The sequence below is a fragment of the Rousettus aegyptiacus genome, unplaced genomic scaffold (assembly GCF_014176215.1).
Source record: "Rousettus aegyptiacus isolate mRouAeg1 unplaced genomic scaffold, mRouAeg1.p scaffold_m13_p_6, whole genome shotgun sequence".
Taxonomy (NCBI): Eukaryota; Metazoa; Chordata; class Mammalia; order Chiroptera; family Pteropodidae; genus Rousettus; species Rousettus aegyptiacus.
Genome location: NW_023416309.1, coordinates 113,787,695 through 113,806,338, shown reverse-complemented (window position 1 = coordinate 113,806,338; position 18,644 = coordinate 113,787,695). Strand labels below are relative to the sequence as shown.

Genomic DNA, 18,644 nt, shown 5'->3' with positions numbered 1-18,644 from the left:
ACACATGATCTGGGGGGACTCCCAGGGAGCGAGTACAGTCCCTGCCTCTCACGCTGTGACCGGGGTGGGGGTGGGGGGAAGTTCCAGGTGGGACACCAGGGCCCAGTTAAACCCTCACCGTGGACTGCTCCCCGAAGGCAGGCTCCATTTGAACAAAGATGGGAGGCACCGAGAGTCCTGGGGGGCCCCCTCCTGCAGAGGGTGTGTCCGCATGGGCACTGGGACCACGCAGTGGTCCCGGGGAGGCGCCCACTGACCTCCAGGGCACTCTGGCAGCCACCGCGTCTCCACCCAGAACCAGCACGTGCAGTGTGGGTCTCGGGCGCAGAGGACGCGGTGGCTTTTGTCCACAGTGCAGGAGGAAGCTGGCTCGTCTGGTTCCAAAGCCAGGCCCCTTCTGTTCTCCCTCAGGCCCCACTGTCACTTCTCTGTCTCAAAAAACAGCCCGACACAGCGGCTCTGACGACAGCCCCCGAATGGGGGGCAGGAGAAAAGGTGCTGGCGATTCGAATGGGGCAAGGGGGGACCCCCTGAGAAGCGGACTGCAAAGGACGGAGTGAAATCACAGCCCAGGTGGGGGCAGGGGCAGCATCCGGAGGACAGCCCTGGCCGGTGACGCCTGCCAGAGAGGCTGGGGACACACGCTGGCCTTGTGCAAGGGGGACAGGTGGACGCAAGCCCGCGGACGGGCCGTCCTCGGCGCGTCCCCCTCCTCGTCACGTCCCCCTCCTCATCACGGGCCCCCCCACCTTGTGGACGTCTCTGATCTTGCGCCGCAGCTCCGTCTGCTTGTGGTGGAAGTCTGTCCGGGTGAGAAACTGCTTGTCCGTCTTGCTGTGCCCCTCGGCCCGGGTCGTGATGGTCTCTCTGCGGGCGACGGCCAGCTCCATGTCTCGGATCATCCTCTCCTGATGCTTCAGCAGCTGCTCGTGCTTGACCTGGGTGCACAGGGCAGAGGGGCCGGGCAGGAGGCTGAGACACAGCTGCCCAGGCGAGCTGCCCTCCCCCCACGCCCCCTCCGCCCTATGGAACCAGCAGGAAACCCACGAGGGGGACCCGCCAGGGGACAGAGAGTGTGGAGGCATCATCACCCGGCCAGGGTGGGTTCAAGGTCCATGCAGAGAACGAACCGGCCAGCAGAAACACAGAAACGGTCAGAGACTGGAGGGGGAGGGAGGTGTGAGGACATGTGGCCAGGGCTGGCTCCTGGGACAGGAGAGGGACATCGGCCCCCGCACAGCGAAATCTGGTTCGCGTCTGTAGCTTGGTTAGTCGTTTTGCCTCGAAGTTGATTCCTCGGTTGGGACAAACACCGTGGTTTCGTGGGATCGTGGGTGACACGAAGGGCGTGTCGGACCTGGGCCGGGGACTGGGTTGTGGTACATGCTCAAGTAGCTTTTGGAAAAGTAACCAGTCGCACTCTGGTATGGCCAAAGACCCTGCGACCTGGTAATCCTAGTGCAGGGAATTCGGCCGTCTCTCTCGGCTGTCAGATCGACTGCTAGGTGTCACGGTGCTTGTGTTCCAGTCACCCTCATTTCACTCGGTGGCCCCAAAGTGCAGGGGTCGCGATGCTGCAGTCCGGCCATGCCATGGAGAAGCCGGAAGTGCTTCCCTTCACGGGAGCAGGAAATGCATGAATACAGAAAAACCGGGACTCGCAGGGCGGGGCATCCACGGGCGGGGGGGGGGGGCTTGGAATGTGCCCCCCACCCCGCAACTCCTCTAAGGATATTATTGTAACGTAGTTTACAGCGACGAGACGACAATGAACTGGAAACAGTCTAAATTCTCATCGACCTGGGAACGTTTCAATAAATTGTGATATGTCCGTGGTAACCTCTGTGATTTAAAAGACTGGATTAATGTCCATGTTGTTTTTTAAAAAATAAGTTGCCGAATTATTGGTATGGATCCTATTTTTGTTAAGGAACAAAACACGTCGGAGGGAGGGAGGCGTCGGCCCCGGGTGGCGCGATTCTGAGCCGCGCTGGACGGTCCGGTCCGACGTGCTTCGTGTGGTTCGGAAAGTCAATTAAATGGACCGTTTTTTCAAGCTTCAAAAAGTATACGCGTCTGATCAAAAGTCCTCTGAGCTCAACAGCCGACAGGCCATTAAAAACAGGTGAAAGTGAGGTTACGTTCATGTTTATTACCTGCTCCTCTCATTCGTAGCCTTAAAGCCTTGAACCTTTGGCTCGGTGACAGCTTGTGATTTGATCACCAACCTTTTTAAGGCCGTGAAATCCAGCTGAAGATGACGGCGGGGAGAGGTCGTGGGGGCAGTCCCCGCTGGAAGAGGGGGGCGTGCCCTCGGAACCCTCTCCCTGAGTGGGACCCTCCCGGCTCCTGCAGTGGGGCACACCCCACTCCTGGCTTGTGAGCTGCGGGGACCTCGGCCGGCATTTCGGAATGGGGCGCACAGGTCGCATGTGCTCGGGACAGAACGCACGGCGCTGTGTGTCCCGGCTGCTCGAGGATGGCCTCGGTGCGGGAGGAACAGACGTGGACACCGGTGTGGGGCCGGTCGGCAGGGGGACGGCGCGCTTCGCTGGCGTGCGGGCGGCCGCTGTGCTGGGGCGGCCCCCTCCCCGGCCCCCCGCCCCCCGCCGCCTCCCCGCCTACCTTCATCCTGTGGATCTCAGCCTTCATGGCTCTGATCTCCGTCTGGCCGGTCTCGGAGTCCACCGAGGCCCGCATCTCTTTTGCCAGCTGGATTTTTTTCTCCCAAAGCATGATCTGGTGTCTGTGAAAAGGAGGAGAGGCCAAGCGAGAGCTGGGGAATTTGAGATTTCTTCTGGAAGCTTCGCTGAGCTCTGGGAGTTGAGAGCCCACCCACCGTGGGAGGTAGGGGTGGGGCAGGGGTGAGAGCCAGGTCTGAGTGGAAGCGGGCTCAGGCACGGGGCCAGCGTCTGCGGTCCCGTGTGGTCCCTGGAAGACACCCCGCCAGGGGCAGGCGGTGTATCCCCAGCACGAGGGGAGGGCGTGACTGTTAAACACAAATTCACCCGTTCTGGGACCAGAAGGTCAACCTGAACCCCGCGCCTGACATCCTCCCTCAAGTGCCTGCTGGCCTGCCCGCCACCCCCCCTGGGGGCAGGGGGGGGGGAGGGGCTGCCCTGCCCTGGAGGGGTCGGAGGGTCCTGTGCAGGCGGAGGGTGAATTGACTGCCCGTCCTGCTGTCCCCTCCCTCGCCGCCTCCTTCTTCTCCTCTCTGAGCCCCAGAAGTCGTGCTCCCCAATACAGTGCAGCCTCCAGCAGCCGCCTGGCTCTCCTCTACACGGGCAGGCTCTTCCGCCTACGACGCCCGTGTCGGGGGGGGGGGGGGGGGGGGGGGGGGGGGAGGGGGGCAGGTGGGGCTCACAGGCTGGACCTCGTGGGCACCCGCCACACCAGTGCGAGGCCCACTGCCAGCCCCCCGGCCAGGCACGGGGTGGGCAGCTGCTTCGCTAGGAACCGAGGGGCCGAGCGTGGCCGGAGGGTTCTGGGGCGGGACATTGTCACAGCCCCGGCCAGCAGCCAGCGGCGGCCTCTCCCGCGTGAGCGGGGCACCTGCAGCCACGGGCGGCTCCGGAGCACTTGACCTTGGGACGTGCCATACGTGTAAAATAAACAGCAGATTTCAAAGACTTTGAGTGCAGGAAAAGAGAATGTAGAACCCAGATCCTGGCGTCCATTGATAAAACCTCCTGGCGCGTGGCGGCCTGGCTCACTCCGAGGGCTCGAAAAGCCAGAGGCGTTTGCTCTGCTCCTTCTCCGCTCTTCACGGAAAAGGTCTGCCAGGCTTGGAAGGAGGCCCGCCCGGGCGGGCGGCGAGGGCAACAGAGCGGAGAGGCGGCGAGACCCGGAGGGCTTCGGTCCGTGCGCTTTCCGTTTGTTTTTGGTACCATGGGCCACGCCCCTTGTGCTTCACCGCACAGCCCCACGCCCACTCTGGAGGACTCAGACGGAAGCCGGGACTCCGCCCGTGGCCCCTGCAGGGGCGGCTGCACGGGGGACCCCGGCCCCGGGCACTCACTCGGCCTCCACCAGGCTGTTGAGGATGGACGCCTTCTCCTCGGTCAGCTGGTCCAGCCGCTCCTGCATCTCGATGGTCTCCCTCTCCGAGGCCTGCGGGGGCGAGAGGCGGGGGCGGCTGTGTGGCAGGCGCGGCCGGCGCGCGTGCGCAGCCCGCGCCCGCGGGGACGCAGGGGCGGACCTTGAGCGAGCGCACGAACTCGTTTTCCGTCACCAGGTTGTGCTGCTGCAGGCCCTCGGAGTCGCTGCGGCTCCTGCTGCTGAGCACGTGCAGCCTCTTCAGGTCGTTGTCCAGGCCCTTCATGTGCCGCTCGATGTCCTTCTGCTCCTCCTTCTCCTGGTCGATCTTCCCTGTGGCGGGGGGCGGGGGGCCCGGGGGCAGGCCCCTTGGTGAGCGGGGTCCCCTCCCGCCCTCGTCCTCCGGGCGCCCCCACAGGATTGCGTCCCTCCCGGGCACCCCCACAGGATTGCGTCCCTCCCGGGCAGAGGAGGGGGTGGGGGGAAGGGCCCCTTCCCGGCTCTTCGTCCCTGACGCCGGGTCCCTGGAGGAACAGGGCTGCACAGTGACCTGCGGGTGGGGGGCGTGATAACGGAGGGCAGGCGCCCCCACCCCGGGGAACGCGGACCCTGTGCCCAGACACCGAGTCTGCAGGAAGAGGGGCCTGCCTCCCCCCCACAGCGCCAAGTCTCCAGCAGGCGGTTTGGGCCCCCCACGGACAGGACGGGAGACGCAGGGCGTGCGGGGTCGCTGCGCCTTGGCGGCTTCGGCTGTGCCTCCCGCCTTGGGCAGGAGGGGACCCTTCCGGCCCCGCTCTCCAGTAGCGCCCAGTCCGTGAGCTTCACAAACTCAGCACGTTTTCTCAATGCTTCTGCCCACGGGACTGTGAACTGCCCAAGGCCAAGGCCACGGCTCGGCTCGTAGTCACAAACCATGCCCTGAGTGCGGCCCTGGCTCCTGCTACTGCGTCGCGAGAACCCGCCCGGGCGGCTCGCGGTCCGGGGCGCGGGCACTTACTCTCTATCCGCAGCTTCTTCTGCTCCAGGATCTGCACCTCCTTCTTGAACATGTGCAGGGCTGCCAGCTGCTCCTCGCGCTCCTGTGTGGCCTTGACCATCTCCTGCTGCAGGCGGAGCCAGCTCACCTGGGCCTGCGACACGGCCGTGCTGTGCTCGTCCAGCAGCCTGCTCAGCCGCTTGATCTCGAGCTCCAGCGGTCCCACCTCTTCCCCCTGGGAGGGGAATTCGCCGAAGAGCAAAATGAGCCTCCTCCTCGTCAAAGGCCGGCTTTCTGGGGGCACCGCAGGGGCCGGGACCCCTGAGAGCCTGTGTCTGCATGATGGTGGGGGTGTTTACTCGCAGGGCGGGCCTCTGTCCGTGGGGACCCTCGCCCGAGGGCGCCGGCCGCATGCCCCCGACCTGCTGTGGGAGATACAGGTCTCGGGGCCTGCAGCCCCACCATGCCTCTGCTTTGTGGGGGGGACAGGTGCAGATCGGCGAGGACTCCCTTACCCAAAGGGGCTTTGCAAATTGTATTGTAACAGCTGTCACAGGTCAGGGTCTTCCCCGCACCCCTAGAATCCACTCGGGTGTGGCTCCGAGAGATCCCCCTAGTGCTCGGGGCCAGCCTAAGAGCTCGCTGCCATCTCCTCTGGGACTTGAGGCCCGTGGTGGGGTCCCCAGGTGAGGGACACCCGGACAGCCTATCTCAAGCCTCAAACCCATGAGACCGCATCTCTTAGGGCATAGTCAGCAGCTCCGACCCCACCAGCTGCCTGTCCGTGTGTGGCCCATGAGCCAGACAAAAAAGTCAGAAAGAAGAAGACTATTTTGTGCCAGGTGAAAGGTATATGGAATTGAAATTTCAGTGGCCATAAACAAGCTGTTATTGGACACGGCCTCCCCCGTCTGACTACTGCTCGCCTGCGGCAACTCTGTCCCCACAGTGCAGGGGTGAGAGGCCGCCTGGCCGGAAACGCCGGAAACATTTACTGTCTGGCCCTCGCTTAGAGCATCCCGCACATGTGCAGTGAGGCCTGAGAAACGGGTAGGGCAGGAGGGACCGTGTTCTGTGAGGTTCGTTCTAAACGTAGAGCCCTGGGGCCCTACCCCCAGCTCAGACAGCATCTGCTCCAGCTGCTTGTTGAGGAAGTTGATGAGGCCTTGCTTCCTCTCGATCAGGGTCATGCGCCTGGAGATCTCATTCTCGCTGTTGGTGATGAGTTCGTTGACTTTTTTCACTTCCTTGTCCAGCTCGCCCAGCGTCTTCTGGTGCATGTTCAGCCTGCAGCTGGTGTTCGTGATGTCCAGGGTGGTCTGAGCGATGTCGCCATCAATTTTGGAAAGATGCGTCACCTGTGTTAGCAAAAGGAAACATGTCTGAACATTTTATTTTGGGGGGAGGTGCCAGCATTTTGTCGATAGCCCGAGTGTTCGTCGGGAGGAATTCCACGACATCATCGGGAAACCGGGAGACCGGTTTTCTTTTTGTCTCAAGGACCTACTTGCTGGAATCCTCGTGGTGATTTCCCGCAATAAAGAAAGATAACATTATTGTTTCTCCTTATTCAACAAACAGTAACAAAGGTTGTAGGGGAATGTGAAGATACAGACGGGGAAAGGGGAGGACATTTTAAGGGCCCCTAATTCTGCCACACGGTAACCCCCCCCCACCTGGAGTCTGTCTTTCCTCCAGTCTTTTATATAAACCCCTACCTCCCCCCAAAAAATGAAAACAGGATCACGCTCTACAGATCGGTTTGCAAGCCACTTCTTAATTCGATAAGTCTTGTCGAATGTTCTGTTTCGATGGCTGTGCCGTACTCTAGCGTGTTTGTGACGTGGTCTAGGACGCGAGTCACAGCTGCCGTTATGCATCCCTTTGTCCGTGTGACGACTGTCAGCTCAGCACCTAGCCTCGGCGGGCGGCCCACCCCGGCGAAGAACAGCTCGATGCCGGCCCGGGGTCTGCGGTCTGGCATCGTGTCCCCACTGTGAGCGACGCTGCGGCAAATGCCTAACGTTCTCACTTGTGTTTGGCGAACAAATCAGTGTCCTTATATTTAGGTGAAAAGCTGGACACAGTCCCACAAAGGTAAGGACCTACGATGGGGTGTCTGCCACCCTGTGGGCCCCGAGTGCACGTGACGCTGGGGCTCTCGCCGAGCTTGGGTTGGGAGGGCAGGGGCTTCAGGGCGTAGTGGGCGGCTGAGGGCATCACGGGCCACTGTCCTGAGGGCCCCACTGGCCCCCCACCTCCTGCTCTGGCACTCAGAGGGCAGATGCATGCGGATCCCTGTGCACCAGGCTTGTCACAGGGTCTTCATGACAGGCAGGTGGGGAGGCGGCGGCACTGACAGCCACTCAGGCTCGGGAACTTCAGCCGGGGCCGCGGGTCCGTCCTGACCCCACCCACCAGCCCCTTGCCCTTCACCCTCTCATGGTCGTGGCCCCCACCCACCCCCAGCCCCCGGGTCCCCTCCAGCATGCACTCTCTGACCGGCCACTGTGGGTGACTTTCCAGGATGCCTGGGACCTCGAGGTTATAAAGCCAGACCTCGCCCGCGCGGAGCAGACATGCCCAGCATCTCGCAACACTCTTGGGCCCTCTGGCCCCCCGAGCGGCCAAGACCGTCCGAGACCACCAGGCACTCTGGGGCCTTCCACTCTACCCCGCGGGGTCTTCGGCCCCTAAGTCCCCTTCAGCTACCAGCCAGAACCCCCCTTCCCCCCCAGGACTGTCCATTCTCCCTGTCGAGGTCACCCTGGCCCCCTCCTGCACATCAGCGCCGGTCCTGAATTGACTGTCTAGACCTCACCACTGACTCGTGCCCATCTTTCCTCTGGACCCCAGTTCTGATGACTCCACGATCTCTGCACCTCATCCCAGACGCGCCCCACACCTCCTGCCACCAGCAGAGGGGGGAGTGTCCCCTTCCAAATGCTAAGACTTGGGCTATTGTAACAGCGGCATGCAACCAAGACTCCTTACTGCCCTCCGCTGGACATTGGCAGTAGTGCATGCACAGCCTGCATGGGCAGCTGGGGCCCGGGGCCCCACCTCAGAGGCAGACAGCTTAAGTCACACCCACTGCACTCCTTAGCTTCTCCAGTGCACCCCGCTTCCCCTGCTTCTGCTCCTGGCTGGTCTTGCTCCTACTTCCCAGAGAAGGCACCGCCAGGCACCTCAGTGTCGCCCAGGATGTGCCAAGGGGACCCAGGTCTGTGCGTGTCCACCACTTCCTTGGCACGAGTGGGCCAGGAGCAATCCGCTCCCTCCCAGGTGCCTGGGAGGGGTGAGGTGTGTACCGGCGGCCACCAGGTAGACAGCGGCCCCGCCCCCCAGGAGGACAGGTGAGCCCACCAGCTGGGTCACCTTCATTCAGCTGGGCCTCCTCTTGGCCAGCACCCACCAGGACAGCGGCTGCAATGAGGACATTTAAGGAGCACGGCCTCCGGCTCTGCCCTGACATTTCTCTCAATAACCATTAAGCTAACCCTCCAACCCCTATGAGCTGTGCGGTGTCACATGCCAGGTACCAGGTGAGAGAGCGAAGGCAGAGGTGCGGGCTCTTCCCCCCCGGGCCCCCCCCTCGCCTCCCGCCAGAAGGACCCGGGCTGGAGTCACGCGGAGGGAACCTTCTGGGGGGCGCCGAAAGCCAGGGGAAGCACACGCGCATCCCCTTCGTGAACCCAGAGGGCTGGATGGGGCCTCTCTCTCCTCCTGAAACCAAAGTGGGGCTCCGCTGGGCTGCTCCCCGCCTGCCGTGGGCTGCGGTGGCCCACGTGGGGCTTCCGAGGGGCCCGCCGCGGCAGTGGACTACAGCAAGGGGGTGGGGGTGGGAATGGGGTGTCACGCCCTTGGGGGAAGAGGCAAAGGAGAAATGATTCAAGTTAGAGAATTGCTTTTCCAACGATACAAGGAGCGTGGACTACAGCTCAGAGTGAAGACAGGCCCCTGGGGAGCAGGAGAGCTCGTGGGGCCTCCCCAGGCCGGGAAGGGAAGGCCACGGCTGCTCCGGGACCTCCAGGCCGGGCCCTGGCGGGGCAGGGGCTCTGGGGACTGGTACCCTTTGACCCAGGTTTCTGCCGTGGCGGCCCATCCTCGGGCAGGTGGACGAGGACTAAGGAGCGAGCATGTGCGACACAGAGTTATTGCTAATGTTTAAGACCCGGAAACAACCGGAAGCGTCTAACAAGAGAATCGTTAACATTCATGTGATGAAACGCGACGCAGAAACAGATTGTCAACGAATAAGGAAAACGTTAATGAATATGATGAATAAAGTAAAATAAAACGCCAGCTACACAGTGGAAAACTTGACTCCACTCACCATTTGTGTACTTTTCATGTCATATTTCAGTAAAATTAACGGAAAATGTACCAGCACGGACCGAAGACCTACAGGCTGGCTCTGCGGGACACTCCGGAAGGAGTTCCAGGCTGTTCGAGGTGTGCGTACATGTGTGCTCGCGTGTTTGTGAGCTTGCATGAGCATGTGTGCGTGTGTGTGCACGGGGTCGTGCACGTGTTTCCGTGTGTCTTTGTGTGTGCGTGTTCATTTGGTCGCATGTGTCAGCACGAGCACGTGCTTAGAAATATCTCCGGGAAGGAACACGCCACGGTTTTAGAAGAGATGATCTCCTCGAGGTATTTTCCTCTTTACGCCTTTCTGCGTTTCCAGGTTTTCAACGATAAAAATGTGTTGCTTTTACAACCAGAACAAATGACAGTGAGCGGACATGCTGCCCCCCAACACTGATTCTGCTGCGTGTGGTCCGCCCGGTGCCTCGGCCGCCCCCCCGCCCCCGCTGTCCCCAGGGGCTCCTTCCCTGCGGCGGCGGCGGGCGGCGGCAGCCTACCAGGTTGGTCTTCTTCTTCTGCAGCTTCAGGATGAGCTGGCGGAAGTGCTTGCTCATCTTGTTGGAGGTCATGTGCTCCTGCAGCTTCTCCAGGATGGCGGTGTCCAGCTTCCTCCTCACGTCCATCTCCTGCCGGATGTCCTGGTGGGTGGCCTGCAAATCTCCCAGGGTAGCCTTGTACTCCTGGAAAAGAAGTCATATGGTGGGTGCTGTTATGGGGGGCCATGGAGGCATGGTGCTGGGGCGCATGGCCGTCCCACGTGGGCCTGCTGGGGGGGGCACGGCCGTCCCACATGAACCTGTTGGGAGCAGGGTGGCCATACCACATGGGGGGGGACATACCACGTGGGCTTGCTGGAGGGGCTGGCCATCCCATGTGAACCTGCTGTGGGGAGGTGGCCGTACCCCGCTCCCAACATGGGCTTGCTGGGGGCAGGGGTGGCTATGCCACGTGAACCTGCTGGGGGGGGTGGCCATACCACATAGGGGGGGACATACCACGTGGGCCTGCTGTGGGGGGGTGGCTGTACCACATGGGCTTGCTGGGGGCAGGGGTGGCTATGCCATGTGAACCTGCTGGGGGGGGTGGCCATACCACATGGGGTGGGACATACCACGTGGGCCTGCTGTGGGGTGGTGGCCGTACCCCACTCCCAACATGGGCTTGCTGGGGGCAGGGGTGGCTATGCCACGTGAACCTGCTGGGGGGTGGGGTGGCCGTACCACGTGGGCCTTGCCCAGCGCGTCCTCCGTGTCCTGCAGGGCAAGCCGGTAGGTGTTGAACTCATTCTGCAGTGCCTCCTGCTTGGTCAGGCTCTGCGTGGTCAGTTTCTGCAGCAGGCTGGCCTCCATCTCCACGCGGTTCAGGATGCTCACCAGCTTCTCATTCTTTTCTTCCTCCTTCATGATGGATTTCTTATAGGCTTCGATCTCGCCGTCGATGGACTTGAGCTGGTGCTGGCACTCACTGCCAAAGGTGAGAGAGAAAAGCCAGGCCATCGGGACCCTGGGAAGCCACTCGGCCAGCGGAGAGACACCAGCTAGGAACCCGACTCTTAATAATCTCGACTGCTATTTTCTGACATAGCAATAGAACCATCGTGGCAAGTCTAAGACTCTTTTAAGATTATAATTAAGGAAGGAGGAAGGGGGAGGAAGGAAGCTGCTCACCCCACCTCCCCAGGAAGAGGTTGTTATTCCAGTATTAACGGTGTGGACGCAGCATTGAAGCGACAGAATTAGAGAAGTTGGCCCCGCGGGGCCACAGTAAGCGGTGTGGCCGGGGGAACCCTCGGTGGCTGTCACTTCATACTCCATTGTTTTCCCCTCAGCGTACTGGCCACAGAAATACCTATAATTAACATCAAGTTAAAAAATACAGGGACAAGCTAATGGGATTTGGTTTGTGTGTGAGATTTTCCTTGCCATTCTGAGCCGTCCTGCTGTACTTTAAATAAGCCTTTCTCCACTTACAACATCTTTTCCAAAAAGCCCCTTCTTCTTGAACTAGACAAAGATTTTCCATATTTTCCTCACCTCTATTCCCAGGCCTTCAATTCTCTTCCCCAAGCAATTTATTATCTCTTAAACGTCTCTCCAGATATACTCCGTGCATATATAAACGTTATGTCTTTCTCTCCATTTGAAAAATTACAACTGGTAGCTTGGTATATCCCATTCCAGACCTTACTTCTCCTGGTGCTATATCTTAGAGAGAGTCAGTATCGGTGTACCTAGAAATCTCCATTCTTTTCAATGACCAGATGGTATTCTAACTGATGAACGTGCCATCAACTAATCCCCTCCTTAATACACAGTGAGGCTCTTTCCAGTTTTCCATCTTTTTCTAGCTTCACCAGTGTAGCAATAAACATTCATACACATAAAAAAGATAGCGGAGAGACACCATGAGTTTGCAGGAGAAGACGCGGGATTGGTAAGATGTCGGCTCTTTCCGAAATGATCTATAGACCAGTGCAATTCCAATCTCAATTCCAGGAGGCATTTTTTTTCCTCCAGAAATTGACAAGCTTTTGCCAAAATGTATGTGGAAAGCTAAAGGACCCAGAACAGCTAAAACAATTTCGCATGAGGAGAATGAAGACACCCACTCTCTGATTTCAAAGCCGTAGTTATCGAGACAACAAGGTGCTGGTGGAAGAATAGACAAATAGATCGATGGGACAGGATGGTCAGTGCACACACACGTGCACGCACACGTGCACACACGCACGTATGCACACACACGTGTACGCACAGACGCGTACGTACACACACACACACACACACACACGATTGACTTGTGGCAAAGCCACCACGGTATTTCAGTGAAGAAAGGATAGTTTATTCACCACTGGTGCTAGGACAACTAGAGATAGACCAAAAAAAAAAAAAATCTGAACCTCACACCACAATGAAAATTAAATTGAAATAGATTGTACACTTAAGAGCTAAAATTAAAAAAACGCTAGTGGAAAACATAGGAGAAAATCTTTCTGACCCTGGGTCAAAGATTTCTTAAAGAGGACGTGAAGAGCATGAACTATGAAATTAAAAAATTAATAAGTTGGACTTTGTCAAAATTCAAAACTTCTGCTCCTCAAGAGACACTGTTGAGAGAATGAAAAGACGAGCCAGGTTGGGAGGAAAATATTTTCAAAATAGACCAGTGATAAAGGACCTGTATCCAGAATTTATGAGAACTCTCATGACTCAATAGTAAGATAAATCACTCCATTTAAAAATGAGCAAAGGGCTTTACCGAGGAAGATAGATGGATGGCAACCAGCACAGGAAAAAAAAAACGCTCGGCGTCATTAGGCATTAGGGAAATGCAAATTAAAACCTCAGAGAGACACTGTGACGTACCTCCTAATGGCTAAAATTAAGATGACGGCCGGGAGTGCCCGGGAACCGCGTAGCTGCCAGCAGGATGCAGAATGCAACAAGCCACGCTGGGAAACACTGGGACAGTTCGTTACACGTAAAAACGCACTTCCCAGCAAACCCGTGCCTGGGAATTTACCTGGGACCTGTGGAGACACGTGTTCCCACACAAAGACCTGCACGGACTGTCCTAGCAGCTTCATTCATGTCCCCAAACTGGAACCAAGCGAGATGTCCAGCACTCAAGGATGAGAGAGATGAGTTTCACTGTATCCCTGTGACGGATACCATGTAGCGAAAAAAAAGAAACAAAAGAACTTTCTTTTCTAGGGATGAATCTCAAAAAGCATGATGCTGAGCGGAAGAAGCCGATGGGAAAGCTGTGTGATCCCGTTTCTCTGACACTCCGAAAATGGCAAACGATAGCGACAGAAAGCCCGGCGGTGTCATGGGGGCAGGGTGGGGGCGGGGAGAGGAACTTGGGGCGAAGGAATGGCTGGCACCTCGGTGCACGGCGGCTACTTGCCTGCGGCCATGTGCTACGACTCACCAGACTGTGCCCCAAAAACGGGCCACTTATGTGCATAATAAATTTGCACATAAATTATCTTCAGTAAACCCGGCTTAAAATTTTTAAAAAGTTACTTTTAAAAAAAGTAGCATCCTTATGAATGTCTAAAATATAACAATAAAAATAAGACATCCGATTTACAAAGATACAGTGACAAATTGTAGAGAGAGCTGAACCCCCTATAAACAGACGTGGAGGAAAGATTCCAGTGAGTGGCCCAAACGCTAATAGATTGTCAAGGACAGTGGCATTTTAAAATCCTTTTCTTGGTTTTTCAAATGTCCTGTCATGAGATCGCTTATCCTTGAAAAAAATTTTTTTTTTGCAATGCATTAAAAAAAATTCCTCGATTAGCAGACGCCGATAGAAAATAAATGAAACGGAAAGGACTAGGGGTCGCGGGGCCGTGGCCCCGGCGTCAGGCCCCCGTGAGGACACAGGGGCGCCGGCTGCAGGGCCCCGTGGCCGCGCAGCTCCCAGACCAACGCCAGGGCACAGGGAGAGCCCGCAGGGCCCGTCCGCAAGGGAGCGCGAGGCCCGGTCAGGGCGCCCCTGGTTAATCACGTGAAAAGGACCTGTTTCCTGTGTATGTGTGACTTTCCGTGTTGACTGCAGTCTCTACCGTGATTATTTACCTGGGGCTGGGACCCACTTGGGATGCGACTTTGTCACAGACGTGGTGACGAGTCCATGGCTAGCCGGGTCCAGATCCACAGGATGTGCCCGTCAGCCCCGGGGACCCAGCAGAAGGATGGCGATTCGGCCTCCCGAGTGGGGGGACAGGACACAGTGTGTCGTCGGAGCGTCCCAAGGGCCTCGCTCAAGGCCCTTTGTCTGGGGACACTTTTCTAACGGGCACTCTCGTAGGAATAGCCATGGGCACAATGGAAGAAGACGATTGTGTGCTGGACACTCAAGGGTAAGTCCCGGAGCACGGGAGCGTTGGACAGTGGGGAGGGTCGTGGAGGTGGCACCTGAACCCCCAGGGGCCCTGCAGGGGAGCGAAAGCCAAGGGAGCCTCGGCCAGCAGCCTGGGAGGCAGGGGCGGGAGAAGCGCCAGCCCCAGCCCGGCAGGCTCCTCGCCTGCTTGTCAAAAGGGAAGGCAGATCTCTCACCGGACTCTGCAGGGACAACCCCGCCGCTGTCCCCTGACTCTGTACTGCCTGCGGGAAGTGCTGGCAATGAGTGTCTTCCATCCAGCATCGTCCGTGTCAAAGTGTCTTGTTTTAAAAACAATCAAATATGCATGCCTCAGGGTGTGAGTGTGTGAGAGAGTGTGTGTGTGTGTGTAATGTATGAGTGCATATGTGAGCGTATGTGTGCGTGTGTGTAATTGAGCAAATGAGTGCACATGTGAGTGTGTACATGTGAGTGTCGTACATTGTGTGAGAGTGGTGTGTGAGAGCATGAGTGAGTGTGTGTATGTGTTTATGAGTGTGTGAGTATGAGCGTGTGTGAGTGTGTGCACGTGTGTAACCTCGGGACCAGGAGGGAAAGGAGTCTCCCGGGTGCCTGACCAGCAGGGGCTGCTGGCGCGCCCCGTGCCGCACGGCCAGTCCCGCCCGCACCTGCTCCCTGCCCCGCTCCTCGCTGGCGCCAGCCGCGGACCAAGGCCAAGGCAAGCGGCCTGCGGTGAGCTCTCAGGTGCCACATCCGGGACTCCGCGCCCCGGGCGGTTTGGGGGGTGGAGGCAGAGCTGTGCCATCTCCGACACCCGGCCCCTGCCACACCTCCGCCCTTTAGAAGTGACAGAGAGACAGGAGGAGGGGGCCTCCCTGCCTCCCTCTGGGTGGATCGAGCAGGATTTCAGTCGGAACGCGGCGACAATCGCGAGGGGGCGGCGCTTCCGCACACAGGCGGCGAGATCGCCAGTCAAAGGGACGCCTCATCTCCCAAAGACAGGCACCTCGCCTTTCCCACGCTCCGGTGCTCCCCATCCTCCCAGGAAATCCGACCACGGAAGCTGGCGGCCCGCGTGTCACGGACGTTTGAAAGGACTTAGGGAGCTGAAATCTCGGCGAACAGTAAGGGAGCTGTCAGACGGACGCTGGGCCGCCTTGGTCCCAGGAGGCCTGCGCGACTGGGCGGAGGTGGGGTGCAGGGGACGGCACCCCCCCCACTCGCCCCTCCCCGCCCCCCGCCTCCGCGGTCCCACGCAGCTCCGTGGGCTCCCGCCCCTCACCCAGGGCCCCCCGCCCCCGCTCCCGACACCGCGACCCCACCCACCCCCACCCCGGGCCGGGCCATACCTGAGCGCCTCCTGGATGACCCTGTGAGCCTCATCGCGACGCTTCATGCCCACCAGACTGGAGCGCCATTGCTGCAGGATGTGGGTCTTCTCCACGCCGATGCTGTCTATCTCCGTGCAGGCCTGCGGGGGGGGCGGGGGTGGGTGGGCACACGGCTCACCCCACTTCGTTCTGCTCAAAGCCCCCCGGGGCGGCCGCACGCGCGCGCGCTGTCCTGCATGAGCCCCCTTCCGCGCGTCTCCCCGGCTTCGCGGCATCGTGCCCCAGCACAGGGACGCGCACGAAACCACACGCAGCGCTAAAGCCTCGCCCAACCTCTGCTCCGGCCTTTATTCCGGGTCCCATGGGCTCGGTGCCGGGGAAGCAAGGCGGCGGGCAGCATTGATGGACACCTGCCCCACGCCGGACCCCAGACCCAGGGTGGGTCACGATGCTGCCCGTCTACAGACTGGGGTCTCAGGCCTCCAGGGATGGGCGTGGCCGTGGTGCCGACACCCCTTACTGTAAAGAGCCCACGCTGGACGGGGTGGGGGGTGTCTCCAGAATGATGGGCGGCGGGATGTGAGCGCCCGCGGGGGGGGGGGGCGCGTCTGGGGTGGGGCGCAGAGCCTCCTAGGCTGGGGAGGAGGGAGCAGAGCCGGCCTGGCCGGGGCGGCATGGAGGTGGGGTCCGGAGGTGGCGTGGCAGAAGCCGAGCTTGGCTGGGGAGTCCCTTTCCCAACGAGAATCACGACATTGTCCTCGAATGGGGCTCCTCGCGAGGACGGATGCGCCCCCTCACTTGGCGCGGGAGCCTATTCCCCTCGGCAGGCCGTCCAAGCGGCCGAGCCGGTGGGAAAACCGCCCGCCTCGTCTTTCTCCATCGCCGGTCCTCATTCGTTCATTCATGGATGTCCGCGGTGCGCCTGTCGTAGGCGCGGGATGCCACGTGAACGACAGGCGGGGGGCCCTGCCCTGGCAGCGACCCGCCCAGCAAGGACGGGAGCCAGGCACCGACAGACGGAGGCATGTGCGAGCCGGACCCCGCGCGGCAGGACCCGGCACGGAGAGCGTCTTACAGGCTTTCAGCATCTCCTCCTGCCACGGAGCTTGTCGAGGCCGAAAGTCGCCTTTCCCGGGTGTGTCCCGCCTTCGCGTTTCCGCTGCGTTGGCGGCCTCCGTTCATAATCCACAGGAGCTATGCCCGCCGGCCCCAGCTCTTCCCTTGAAGTGTCTGCTTTCCACGCCACGCTTGGAAAGACCTCTTCAACCCGGGATTTTATTAATATTTTCTTTTATCTTCTTCTGCTACACTTTCCCCTGCTAAATCCTTATCCCGTCTGGAATTTATTTAAGCATTTGGTATGAGAAAAAGATTTAATTTTCCCCCTCCCCCATATGATTAGTCAAATGCCCCAACACCACTGGGCACATAATTCACGTGTCCGCCATAACTTATAATGTTTTTATGTAAATGTTCGCACGTTTCCTGGGATCACCCACAGGCTCCCCTGCCTACCCGGGGCTCCCTGACTCCAGTGACATTGTTTTTGCCTTTTGGGCTTTTTGGTACTTAACAATTGGTAGGGCGATGCCAGGCAGACCGACCACCCCCGTTTGCCCAGGACACTATGGTTTTAGACATTGGAGAGTCTCATGTCCCAGTTTGGGCCAAACGGGGACCGCTGGTCACCCTTCCCAAACCTTCTCTTCCAAAATGAATCTTGGCTAGTCCTCTGCATTCATTTTTCAGATAAACTTAAAGAATCGCTTTTGGTTCACTAAAAAGCTGATGCTTTTCTCCCGAGACGCTGATTGGAGCACGCTGGAATCAGGTGTGTCTCTAGGTCAGCGGGGACGGGCAGCTAGCTTCCTACGTGGACCCAGGTGCCAGTCCTTCCTTCGAGCCCTTTTTGTTCCCTTCAGGGACAGGGTATTGCTTCCATAATTGCTTCCGTCGTCCCTGCACACGTGCATGCAGAAGTGACTCGCAGATTTAAAAAGAAATGTCGTAGCAAGTTTGGTTTCTAGTGCTGGCCACCAGATCTGGTGCTTGTGCTGAGTCTGTCCCCTGCCTTATTCCACATGGAGTGGGCATGTGGGCACCGACCAGGGCCCCAGCTGCCTGGGCTGGGGACCATAGGCGACCTCAGCGCCTCTCTCCCCACACCTGCGGTTGCTAAGGAACCAGCCAAGCAGCACGGAGCAGAACTGCCCAGATCCTGGCTACGGAAGGGCAAGTGCACCGGCCACAGGTCTGCGGTCCCTACCGCACCACCTTGGGCCGCCTAGATGCTTGCGAGGACCCGCAGCTGTGGGAGGGCTCGCCGGCTGAGGGGGCTCAGGCATTCGTCCAACAGGCTCGCAGGCCCCGCCCCGTCCCGCGTGCTGGGCACTCAGTGGGTGGCCTGCCGCAGAGGGTCGCGGGGTCGCTCTCACCTCGCTCAGTGCCTGCTTGAGGGCACGCGTGTCTTGGGCCTGGGCATAGGCCTGGGCCTCGAACAGGGCGACCTGCTCCTCCAGCTGGTTGGCTTGCGTGGTGAGCTGGTCCACGTGCAGGTCCTGGGAAACGGCACCGGGTGTCAGCATCTCAAGGACAAGGGCCAACCCGCAACCCAAGCCGGCGACCCCGAGGCCGGCGGCGGCCTCTGCGGGCAGCGGCGTTCACGCGAGGGGCAGCGCCAGGCGCCCTCTGCAAGGTCAAAGGCGGGGAGAGGCGCGTGCGCGAGGCACCCGCGCAGTACCTGCTGCTGCTTCTCCGCCTCGGCGCGCATGCGCTCGGCCTCCGACTTCTTCACCACCTGCTTCATGATGCAGATGTCGCTCCTCACGTCCTGGTCTGCGTTCTGCATGTAGTAGAGATGCAGGGCCAGCTTCTCCATCTCGGCTTGCAGGGCTGCCACTGCCGGAGAAGCGGGGCGGGGTGTTCTGGCATCGAGCTCGCGCGGAGCGGCGCCCCTTCCCCTGCCCTCCCCCCACAGGGCGACACTGGGGAGCTGCTTCAGACTGCCGACTAGGTTTTGCCATCAGAGACCGTACCGCCCGGCCTGAGGGACAAACATGTACGGATGGCGTCTGCGCCCA

General features: G+C 59.6%; 1 protein-coding gene across 1 annotated transcript in view; it reads right to left on the bottom strand.

Moving 5' to 3' along the window:
* The window catches only part of CCDC40 (coiled-coil domain containing 40), a 31,658-nt gene that overhangs the window by 1,972 nt on the left and 11,042 nt on the right, over nucleotides 1-18,644 (bottom strand). The window contains 11 exon segments of the mRNA XM_036223283.1: nucleotides 750-938; nucleotides 2,626-2,746; nucleotides 4,019-4,110; nucleotides 4,199-4,368; nucleotides 5,033-5,246; nucleotides 6,124-6,369; nucleotides 9,877-10,059; nucleotides 10,600-10,843; nucleotides 15,583-15,704; nucleotides 18,000-18,122; nucleotides 18,305-18,462. Of these exon segments, the coding sequence (XP_036079176.1) occupies nucleotides 750-938; nucleotides 2,626-2,746; nucleotides 4,019-4,110; nucleotides 4,199-4,368; nucleotides 5,033-5,246; nucleotides 6,124-6,369; nucleotides 9,877-10,059; nucleotides 10,600-10,843; nucleotides 15,583-15,704; nucleotides 18,000-18,122; nucleotides 18,305-18,462 (1,862 nt within the window).